General features: G+C 48.5%; 1 protein-coding gene across 2 annotated transcripts in view; it reads right to left on the reverse strand.

Annotated features, from left to right (window-relative positions):
• The window catches only part of LOC113828800 (transcription factor Sox-3-B), a 7,739-nt gene extending 246 nt beyond the window's left edge, over positions 1–7,493 (reverse strand). Inside the window, exons 1-5 of one of the 2 annotated variants that reach the window (XM_027381828.2) lie at positions 7,260–7,493; positions 6,468–6,709; positions 5,994–6,243; positions 5,644–5,838; positions 1–1,116 (exon numbers count right to left, since the gene is read on the reverse strand). The exon at positions 1–1,116 is cut by the window's left edge and continues 246 nt beyond it. In XM_027381828.2, coding sequence (XP_027237629.2) covers positions 434–1,116; positions 5,644–5,838; positions 5,994–6,243; positions 6,468–6,709; positions 7,260–7,263 — 1,374 coding nt within the window. In that variant the 5' untranslated portion in view covers positions 7,264–7,493 and the 3' untranslated portion in view covers positions 1–433. The remainder of the gene's footprint in view (positions 1,117–5,643; positions 5,839–5,993; positions 6,244–6,467; positions 6,710–7,259) is intronic. The other variant, XM_027381829.2, reaches the window with a different exon arrangement.
• Between the last annotated feature and the right edge of the window lie 4,565 nt (positions 7,494–12,058).

Consider the following 12,058-nt stretch of genomic DNA (forward strand, 5'->3'; position numbering starts at 1 on the left):
TACCAGGGAATACACTTCTATACCTTCTCTAACAAACCGAGAGCCTTCTTTCTCTTTCCAACAAGCAGTAATTGTTGTCGGTGTTTTTAATTTTTTTGTGGGGAATTTTTGTTTTTTTTTTGGTCTAACTTGTTCATGCATTTCTAGGTATACCGCATTGCCGAATACAATGGTTTTCTGGCTCTCCCAGGCACTCCTCTTAGCTTGTACTGTGGACAGGAACTCAGTAAGCATCAACCAACAAGATCAACAGCAACATCCAGGCACTTGCATAAATAAATTCCGTGAAAGACGTCTAACATGCCCGTATTTACATATGTACAAGGACCCCGTGACTAGGTATGTACAGGAAGGGGTCCAACTACCACTGCACTGACCACACACAGTCAACAAGAACAGCTTTCCTCCGCCGTCGGGTCACGCAGCGCGCGCTCTAGAAGATCACGGACAAAGGCCTCCGGTAGTCGGCCCCGACGGGGGGGTACTGAGCGTTGGTGTACGAGGCCACCTGCGACGGCTGCAGCAGGCCGGCCATGGTGGAGGGAACGCCCTGGCTCAGGGCTCCGGAGGGCTGGAAGGCCGAGCTGCCTGCTGCTTGGCTGTAGTAGTTGCTGAGGGCGCCCGCGGCCGACCCGTAGCCGCCCATGGAGCCCGGGTTGACGCCGCCCACGCCTGGCGAGGCGCTCTTCATCTCTGTGTCCTTGGGCTCCTGAGCGACCTTGTCCAGGTACGAGGTGGGCTTCTCCAGGCCGTACTTGTCTGACAGATACTTGCTGCTGTCCAGGTACGACTTGGCGGCTTCGTAGCCTCCGACGGCGGCGGACGCGGCAGCCGCAGCTGCGGCCTTGCTGGCATCGCCGTATTTGGGGTCGGAGGCGGCGGCGGCGGATCCGTACATGCTCATGGGGTAACCCGAGGCTCCGGTCATGTAGCTGCTGTACTTGGAGGCGTCGTAGCCGTAGCCGACGGGGCTGGCCTGCGACGTCTGTGTGGTGAGCTGCTGTTGGGCGGCAGCTGCAGCTGCGGCGGCGGCGGCCATGTGTGCAGCAGTGATGGAGCCGTAGTTAGCTGCGGCGGCGCTGGCGGAGTAGTAGGGAGACAGCTGGGAGGGGAAACCTGCGGAAGAAGAAAGGCGTCCGTCAGCAACAGAAATCGAGGATCATTTAAGGCTTTTCGGGTTCGAGGACCAACAATGTGTGATGATGATGCCCCGAGAGCCACGAGAGGATGCGGAGTTTAGTGCGAGTGTGTCAGCACGTGTCGGGGAGGGGGAGGGGAGGGGCAGGGGGTCAGTGATAGAAAGGGTAGCGGAATATGGGAGAGGTTGTAAGATGGGGGGGAGGGGAGGGGAGAGGGGGTGCGGAGAAGAGGATACACGTGCAAGCTGGAAAAGTGGGTGGGAGGGGGAGGGGGAGGGGGAAGGGTTCAAAGAGGATGCAAGGTAGAGGGGGAAGGAGGGGATATCCGCCCCCACCCCCCTCTTACACCCTCTCCCATCATTCACGGGAGCTGCCACAATGGAGGGGACACTCAGCAGCCTCAGCTCGCGATTGTCTCACGCCGGAGTGTAATTATGGTCTCGCTAATGGAATTAAATAGTTTGCTGCGAGCGGAGGAAGCGACGGCGAGATCCAAAACCAGGGAGGAAGGGGCGGGGAGAGGGGGAGGAGAGGGAAGGAGGGGGGGAGAGGGAACGGGTGGAGAGGGAAGAGGGTGGGAAGAGAGAAGGAGGGAAGGGGAGGGAAGGAGGGAAGGGGGAGAGTGGGAAGAACTAGTGAGAAGGGGGAGATGGCAGGAAGGAGGGAAAGAGATTATCATGTCAACTCTTTACAGAAAGAATAATTGCCCTCAAAATAATAATAATAATAAGTAAAATAAAATAAGATTAAATAAAAAGCAAAAGAGAAAATAAAATAAAACAAACAAAAACGCAATGCAGATTCCAACCCCATATCCTGTTGCAAGTGTGATCTGATGCCAGCAAATGAAATTAGCTTTTGACGGGTCATAATGCATATCAAATCAAATATCGACATTATTATGCAAATACGCTCTTTAAACCTGTCATGAGACTGTAATAGAACACGATATAACTGACAGTAAATGCTGACGATTATCTTTCACACCTTTGATGAATACTAAGAATCGATGATATTATTGGTGTTAATAACAATGCTATTAACAAAATCGGCCGTAAATATTTGGAGACAAAGGTATAAATGGTATCAAAATGTAATCGAATAAATGCAATTGAATGCAATCGCAGCTATCAACATCATTGAAAAGACAATTATCGTAATAAAAGCGGGTTTGTCTTGACCTAACTTCCTAACGAAAAATGGAAAATAGTTTTGTTACATATCTATTTTTAAGAAAGGGAGTTTTTTCTCCGTATCAATGAATAAAAACAATTAATACCTATGAATAGAAATCAACGATTATTCACTAAAAAAAATCTAAACAAAAATAGAGGATTCTTGCCCTACCCCTCCCCCAACCCCTCCCCTTCTCACACCTCTAAGCCAATCCCAAATTTATCGACCACCACCCCCCTTCCCTCCCCCTCTCACCCCCCACAGGACGACGATGGCGACGAGTAACCAAATGATCGATATAGACCGCCGGCTGCTTATTGTGGCCTTTCTAATGCTCTCAATCATGACCCTTTGTTCCTCCGTCCGCTTGAAATATTTTAGCGCCGTAACACTAACGCCTTAAATACTCCTTCCAAACTTACTCGGGCGCTTGAGTGTGTAAGTGTGAGTGTGAGTAAGTGAGGTAAGTGTGTTTAGGAAAGAGAGAGAGAGAGAGAGAGAGAGAGAGAGAGAGAGAGAGAGAGAGAGAGAGAGAGAGAGAGAGAGAGAGAGAGAGAGAGAGAGAGAGAGAGAGAGAGAGAGAGAGAGAGAAAGATAGGGATACAGAAAGGGATACAGAGAGAGAGAGAGGGAGAGAGGGAGAGAGAGAGAGAGAGAAAGAGAGAGAGAGAGAGAGAGAGAAAAAGAGAGAGAGAGAGAGAGAGAGAAAGAGAGAGAGAGAGAGAGAGAGCGAGAGAATCTGTGTGTGTGTGCTTGCGTGGGAAGGGGGCGTTTGGGTATACGTGTTGTCGAGTGGGGTATACCCGCGGCTGAGAAGGTATTTTGTTTGTGTGTTTACCCCCCCCCCCCCCCCACCTCCTCTCGGATTAAACATTCCCACACCGTGATTAATCAACGGACTTTCATTACAACGTAGCGATATTTCTTTTGGGATCACCGGAAGACTATCGACGATGACATATACCATCAACAGAAAAAACAACAACAGTAAAAAAAAAAATACCATAGACGGGCATAAGATCTACCATTGATCGCCATTGATTTAATTTCCGATGCGACTAAAACTCCCCGATCACGGACCAACAATAACAATTATAGCCCATTGTCGGAGCGGACAATACGGCGTTTACTCTTAGCATTGTGGCCGAAGACCCATTCGTTATTCTACACGTATGATGCATGGTGAGGTGATATCGGTGGTTGTTGTTGTCGGCAGGGGGTTGTACGTACGGCGAGGGGGAGGGACGGAAAGGGAGGTTGTAGAATGGGGAGGAGGGGGGGGAGAAAGGAAAGAAGGAAGGAAGGGTGGGGAAGGGAGGTTGTAGAAGGGGAAGGGGAAGAAGGGAGATGTAGAGAAGGGAGGTTGTAGAAGGGGAAGGGGAAAGAAGGATGGGAAGGGAGGCTGGGATGCGAGGCTGAGAGGTGTCTCAACGCGGTCGAGATGAGGACGTGGGCTGGAACGCGATATGGGGCGGGAGGAGAATTAATGAATGGGGAGACAAAGAGGCGGGGCGATAATTAGCCATGAGTGTCAATCGGATGTTACGAGGACGTAGTAATCAGGGCAATATATTTCCCAGCGAATAGGCGGATTTAAAGCATGGCTCCGAAGTGAGGAATACCTTCAAACTGAAATATAATTAACGTTTGCGCAATAGACTAAAGATCATCGACAAAAAAAAAAAGTCTAATGAAAAGAATAATGCTCACATCTTTCTATTACTGAAGCAAATACATTTCGTCATTCATAAAGCTAAAACAGAAAGCAGATTGGAAAAGCCTTATAAATAGCCCGGTACAAGAATGGTGCCTGAATGCACAGTGCACTCTCCTGTGCGTGCAGAACACACACGAGCACAATAGAAGGGGCCAGCGGCAAATCCATAAAAATATAGAAATCTGATCGGCGTGAGCGAGCAACGGGCGTGTAACAATGTGTAATGACGCGCCTCGCCGATGGGACGGGCGCACGCAATGAGCAGAGGTCGTGAATAATTAAGGCGCTTCGCCCACCGCAGCCACTTTATACATTTTCCGGACCAACAATTGCACAAGCGACGGAGCGTTATCGAACTCCTTCCACCCATCGCAGCCCCCGCCCCCCGCCCCTCCCTCCTCCCCGCGGCTGTAATTGAAACACCATTACCCAAGACCGCCAACGTTAAGCCACAAAAGAAACAGCCATTGGAACGTGAATTCCTAATCAGGGAGACACACACGAAGGTCCGCTGGAATCGATATCAGCTTGTGTTCGGGAGAGAAAGAGAGACGACGAGAAACATTGTGGAGTCTCTTCCTGCGGTGATCTTGTAAATATTCGTGTGAATATGTGGGTGGGTGAGTATGTGAGTGTGTGTGTGTGTGTGTGTGTGCGTGTGTGTATGTGTGTGTTTGTATGTGTGTTTGTATGTGTGTGTGTGTGTGTGTGTGTTTGTATGTGTGTGTGTGTGTGTGTTTGTATGTGCGTCTGCGTGTTTGTTATGTGTGTTTGCGCTACTTTTAAAAAATAATCTAAGCCACTATATCATCACGATAAGCGCCTGTCCACGCAGCCACCGGCCGGAGCATCGGCGCCGGAGCGGCCGACGTCGGCGTCCCGCTGGGCAAGCCGCTGTCCGCAGCAACGTAATGCTCGTGTTTGTAGTTTCGATCGCGAAGTAAATGGATGTTCAGCTCATTCTTGTCGGCAATACTCACGAGGCGGACAATGGCTCGGACATGCAACAATACTATAGTCTCTCTTTTGTGGTATTTTGGAAGGACATAACGGCGGTGTTGCGATCACTGGTTGCGAATATTTGCTCTGGACATGTTTTAAATCTCGCTAAAGATTTCCGAACGCCAACACAAACAGTGAAAAGATTGCACGATGTTGACTGAGCGAATGGATCTATATGAGGCCGATAAGTGCATCTTAAGACCGGGTATTATGTTGATGTTACATTCTTTACCCAATTTTCTTTATGGACTGTACAGTGTGTTAATGCATTTTGTTCTCTAAATATTCGTATTCTAAAGAGATAACCAAGTTATTCGATCAACTTTAAAAGCGCTGAACAATAAGACATATAAGAATGAAAACTAATACGTGTGTATATACTGTATTTATGTATAGTTATTATGCATCGCCGGTACTTCCTGAATTTCCCTTTCGGATATTTAAATATTAATCCAATTATTTTAGACGGAAGGATCCGAATTGCACTATTATAACTTATTACCCCCTCCCCCCTCCCGGCCTCACAGCCGATCTACAGAGCCCGAAAATAAAAAGAATCAAAATAAAAATCGCCCAAGGCCACCAGGGCTGACGGCGGCGAAAACGCACCTCCGCGCAGGGGGTCCATGGAGACTGCAGGGTAAGGGATGCTGTAGGGGTAGCCGTCCTTCTTCAGGGTCTTGGGCTTCCTGCGGGGGCGGTACTTGTAGTCGGGGTGGTCCTTCATGTGCTGGGCGCGGAGCCTCTTGGCTTCGTCGATGAAGGGGCGCTTCTCGGCCTCCGTCAGGAGTTTCCATTCAGCTCCTGAAGTTATTGAAGAAAGAAAGATATTATTTAGTCATTATTTACTACTAAACTGTAAAAAATATGCACTCATATGCTACAATATGCATTCATATAAGTTCATGACCCTCAGTTAATCCCATCAGCGTGTTCGCGAACGCCGATCGCCAACTTACCGAGGCGCTTCGAGATCTCCGAGTTGTGCATCTTGGGGTTGTCCTGCGCGATCTTGCGGCGCTGCATGCGCGACCACACCATGAAGGCGTTCATGGGGCGCTTGATGTGGTCCTCCTTGGAGCCGTTCTCCTTCTTCTGGGAGGAGCCGCTTGGGGAGCATCCTGAAGCCGTAGAGTCCGCGGGCGAAGGCGTCGACACGGGGGTGACGAGGGCGGCCTGGCGGAGATGAGGGTTGCTTGCTGTTAGTGCCTGCGGCGGGAGGAACACAGGGCTCAGAACATGCCGCTCATTTACGGGGCAACGAATTTGTTCTGATTTATCATATTAAACAATCTGCGACGCCATCACGTGAAAACTGGCGATACAATCACAATTACCTTCAGAAATTTATTCTATACCAAAATTATACAGCGATTCAGGAATAACTGAGCCGTCTGTATATTCATATCACGTTTTATTTAATAAGTGCTCACCTCAGGTGTGTTCTGCGCAGGTGTGTGAGAGGTGTGGGTTGTCTGCTGATGGGGGTGGCTGGCCTCCGGCTGCTGCGGGGGCTGCTGAGGGGGCTGTTGCTGCCCATGGGGGTTCGTGTGGTGCGAGGGGGGAATCTGCCCCACGCCCATGGCTGCTGCACTCCCGGTGCCAAAGTAATGCCCCATCATGCCGCCCATGGTGCTGGCGTAAGACACGGGCATCGACTCCATCATTGTGGGATCTGCCGGGCAGAGAAAATAAAAGTTAGAACGGGAACCGAGTCTTACCTTGTCGCAACGCCTCCTGAGCCAGTGAGGCCGGCGATTTCCGCCTCCGAATGAGGGCGGCAGTCGTATTTCTTTGAACAGTTTATGCAAGTACAACATAAGAAGGGCCCTGAATGAATTACGGTTGCTGCCTCACAACATCACAAAAGCTCCTCCTGCGTAAACAACTCGAGGCAGATTTATCATGTGGCACATTACTCTGTTACTGGCCGGGGTTGACTCTCACATAACTCCCCGTGCACGAGCCCGGTTGCGCGGCCAGTTGCCCTAATGGGCCATTCATCAAGCGTGTTTAGTAATTAGGCTCGTAGTCCTACCAGCGGATAATTGCCAGTGCTGGAAAACCTGGTGGCTTCCGAGGGGCTAATGGCCCCTCAGCACGGGTCGGACTTCCGACCGCACCGCCATTACCACACCACCAAACCTACGTGGCCGTGATATACGTGCGAGCCACTTTCCGATTTGCATACAAACAACTTTACACAGACACAACACTGCACATACACATGGTTGCTGGTCCGTTGGACGGCGCGCAGACGAGCGCTCTGGACTCCTACGATCACGGGTTGTGTTTGCTGCTGCGCACTGCTGAGGATCACGTATGTGCTCTCCTGAGCTAAACACTTCCACTCTGCACTGGATAATTACGGGGTAATCACTGCCGTGAGTGTCGACACAGAAACGACAGTGTGTCTAGCGACGCTGGAGGAAGTATGACCAAGGGCCCTGGCTAACAAATATTTTAAACACTGGACATGGAGTACGGACGGCCTCTGTGACGTCACGCTGTATCCGCCAATAATAATGGGCCCTCAGTAGCCCGCGTGACGTCACGATCCGGCGAGCCAATAACACAGTGGAGGAGTGGTAGGCGGAGCTAACGCCCCCCCGGGGAGTTGGCTCCGCCCTCCAACCACCCCGGCGTATCTGATTGGTCGACGCCTGACCCAACCGCTAAGATCCCGCCGACACCTCGATCTTCGCGAGATACATTTGATAATGCCTTTATTTTCTCTATTATCACGAATTATATTGCTGCTAACGATATATTTTCTTCTGCAAGATGCATTTCAACAAAAATCTTCCCCAATTAAAATCACGTTTCAAATCAGCTATTGCTCGTTTGAGGGAGAAAATTAATCAAATCAATATTATAGAAGAGACAACAATACAATGCCAATATCCGGTCTAGTCTATAATAACCTCACCATGAGGTTATTCACTGCTTTACTTCTTCAGTTCTATCCTAATCTATAGAAACGTGTTATTCATATATTCTAGAACTTATGTTATAGGGATAGATGAAATAAATATTTTATATAAATGTGAGGATGGGCAAGATACAAGAAAGTGGTACGAGGGACCCGGCATATCCGAGCTGGGTAGGGGAGGTAGGAACGGTCGCCGCTCTCAATGGCCAGGCATGGGAAAGAATGGGCCGCTATTCAATAGACATTCTTTAGCTCCGAACACCTGGAAGTCTGGATCGTAAAAGGCCTGAGGCGGTCTCAGATTTACCAGAGGGGAGCTAGAGGCAGCTACTTCCCAGATATTCCCCTGCAGGTCACCCCCTTGCCTGCGCCTTCTACCAACACTACCATTCCCAGTACCAAAGCTACCACGCCAGTCGACCAGGCGCCCCCTGAAGCAGTTCAGCAGAAGAGAACGACCAGCCTCGAGAAAGCAAACAGTTCAAGACCGCAAGCATGGCCCATGGGAAGAGGAGGAGGAGGAGGAGGGGCAGACCACGAAACAAACTTGTTAGCGAAGAACTCCCTCGTGCGTTCCCCCGGCCGAGAGCTCCCGGTGAGAAAGAGCCGAGAGCGGAAGGGCGCCAAAGTGGGATTTTCTCAGCGTTCAATTGTGTTCACCGGCCAGGGAACCCTGATCAGGGAGGGAGAGCACACGGCGGATAAACGGACCGCACGTTGGAGTCACAAATAGCTACAGAATTAATATGCATATTGGACATCACCCTCATCCTCACACCTTAAAAGAAACAACATTTTCAATCTCAAAAAAGAACATCCAGCATGACTATCTCACTTCGCTGGCGTGAGAGCCAAACGCGGTCGATATACAAGACATGTGCTGTGTCGCGACGGCAGGTCGGGAGGGAGCAACTGTATCCAAGATTAATGTACTTCCGAAAATCTTTTGTTTGTCCTCCGCGCACACAGGAATGATACGCCAAAGTTGCTGATTTACTGGAATGAAAGTAACGAAAAAAGTGGAAATAACACCTGGGCATTCCACGGGGGAACGCAAGTGGGAATGCACTGAAGTGTTGAATGATCACTTTCGTCATGAGGAGAATTTGACGTCGCGAAAGCAGATTTCTGTATGATGAAAGTCAATGAAAACAGTCTCCCTGTAGCTTCATGGGATTTCATTCGGTTTAGTATGATTATCTGTGATTGCATGATGACTGAGCATGAGTCAGACTAATTTCAGCCTAATTGCTCATGCACATTTACAGTTTAAGTTTAGATTCATTCCTTGCTCATAATACCACACATGTAAACACAATGAAAATACATATTCACACCATGTCTCCTCTCTCTCTCTCTCTCTCTCTCTCTCTCTCTCTCTCTCTCTCTCTCTCTCTCTCTCTCTCTCTCTCTCTCTCTCTCTCTCTCTCTCTCTCTCTCTCTCTCTCTCTCTCTCTCTCTCTCTCCCTCTCCCTCCCTCCCTCCCTTCCTCCCTTCCTCCCTTCCTCCCTCCATCCATCCATCCCTATCTCTTTCCCTCTCCCTCTCTCCCTCTTTCTCTCATCTTCACAGCATCTCAGTCTCTCTCTCTTTTTTAATCTTTATTACCCACGTCTTTGGCTCAACATGCTGAATCACGAAAAAATGAACAACAACATCCACCTGTCTCTCGGCGCGCGTGATGCAACATGTCGTGACAAGAAGAGTAGACTTATTTTTAAACTCTGCTTTTGCTTGTGCTCTTTCTTCTGCGATGAATGAGTGTCAGGAATATTAATTCTTGGCATTCAGGATCAGGGTAGATTTACGAAAGGAGTCGTGTTAGTGGGAGTTTGTCTTCTCTCTCTCTTTCTCTTTCTCTGCCTGTTTGTCTGTCTCTGTCTCTCTTTCGCTTTCTCTCTGCTTGTTTGTCTCTCTCTGTCTCTCTTTCGCTCTTGCTCTCTCTGTCTCTGTCTCTCTTTCGCTCTCTCTCTCTCTCTCTCTCTCTCTCTCTCTCTCTCTCTCTCTCTCTCTCTCTCTCTCTCTCTCTCTCTCTCTCTCTCTCTCTCTCGCCCCCTCTCTCTCTATTTCTCTCTCTTTCTCCCTCTCCCCCCCCCCTATTTCCCCAAAGAACCCAGCATCCCTTTTTGACAGTGAGCCTCTAGGACCCGAGGAGGAGTTCCTGCGCACAGGTCCTACTACTCGTCAATAGAAGAACCTCAAAGACACTCAATGCCCCCCCCCCCCCACCTCCTCAACCTCTACCCCTTCTTTCCTTCCTCCACCCCCTCCCTCCTATCCCTTCCTCGTACATCCCCTCCTCCCTACTCATTCCTTCCTCCCCCCTCCACTCCCCTCTCCTCCTTCCCCTCCACACTCCTTCTCCCTCCTCACCCCCTCTTCCTCCCTTCCACCCTCCTCCTCCTTCACTCCTCCCTCCACCTTCCTCCACCCCTCATCCTCCCTCCCTTCCCCCAAAGTCGTCCAACCCTGCGAATGTGTCCTCCTTCGCATTCGAAAACCGAAAGCATCTCCTTCGGCGAAACATCAGCCATCGATCCGGGACTTCTCCGCTGATCCGCGCTCCTGCACAGGGATCGAAGGCGATACTGCGCTGAGGAGGAGGCGTTGGGAGGAGAGCCTTACGGGGCGGGACGAGCGAGGATGCTGGACTCGGGTCAGTGGGTGGGGGGCGCTCTCTTTCTCTTCTCTTCCATCCTCCGTTTCTCGGTCTGTTTCTTTTTTTTCTTGTTATTCTCTCGTACCAAACATTCTCTCTTTTTTTATTTGCTTTGCTCGTCTCTCTCTTTCTCTGTTCCTATCTCTTTTTCTACTCTCTCTCTCTCTCTCTCTCTCTCTCTCTCTCTCTCTCTCTCTCTCTCTCTCTCTCTCTCTCTCCCTCCCTCCCCCTCTCTCCTCCCCTCTCTCTCTCTCTATCTATCTATCTATCTCTCATTTCCTCAGTCTCTATTACTCTCCCAGTCTACTGTTTTTTTTCCCTCTGTATCGTTGTCTGTCCTCATGCTTAACTTTAAGTGCAGGTCCCGAGAGTGTGTGAGATTGGTAGCTGGCAATAGCAATGATGGCAGCAGTATTAAAAGTATACCACTATTATCATAATAATTTTAAGATAGGGGTAATAATATTCTCATAAATGTAATAATGATAATGGTATCAACATCAGTATTAATGATGATGAAGGTTTTATCAAGGATATCACTATAAGAGTAATATCTGTGACATTAGTATTAGTGATAATGATAATTATGGCATTATAAGTGATTGTAGGAATTATTATCAAAAGTAATAATAATGATATTCGTTGGACGGGATATTTACTACTTTCTTGGTCACTTTATACATTTGCAAATATATTCGCTAAATTTTACATGCAATCCTTAGCCATTTATTGTTGCAACAGATTGGTATTGTAGCGTGGTACAATGGCTTTATGAATAAGCTTTCAGAAGCAGGCTAACATATGCACCGAAACGAAATCATAACTTTTGAAATCGTAACTTTTAACATATTTTAAAGATGGATATTACTAGAAAATAAATATTACTCTTCATTCACATTGGGATAGTAGAGCTTTGTACCCAGAACTACGTCCGCATTTAGAGGCGATTCGAAAAATATCATATAATGTTTTGTAACTTTGAGTATGTAAACTACATATTCCGAATTTATAAAAAAAAAGTATGACGGGGATAATAATAAGAGAGAGAGAGAGAAATAAAGAGAAATATATATATATATATATATATATATATATATATATATATATATATATATATATAGAGAGAGAGAGAGAGAGAGAGAGAGAGAGAGAGAGAGAGAGAGAGAGAGAGAGAGAGAGAGAGAGAGGGGGGGGGGGGAGGGGAGAGAGAGAAGGAGAGAGAGAGAGAGAGAGAGAGAGAGAGAGAGAGAGAGAGAGAGAGAGAGAGAGAGAGAGAGAGAGAGAGAGAGAGAGAGAGAGAGAGTGAGGGGGGAAGGAGAGAGAGAGAGAGAAAGAGAGCGAGAGAGAGAGAGAGAGAGAGAGAGAGAGAGAGAGAGAGAGAGAGAGAGAGAGAGAGAGAGAGAGAGAGAGAGAGAGAGATGAAAGGATGGAAG

This window comes from Penaeus vannamei, chromosome 13 (assembly GCF_042767895.1).
Source record: "Penaeus vannamei isolate JL-2024 chromosome 13, ASM4276789v1, whole genome shotgun sequence".
Classification (NCBI taxonomy): domain Eukaryota; kingdom Metazoa; phylum Arthropoda; class Malacostraca; order Decapoda; family Penaeidae; genus Penaeus; species Penaeus vannamei.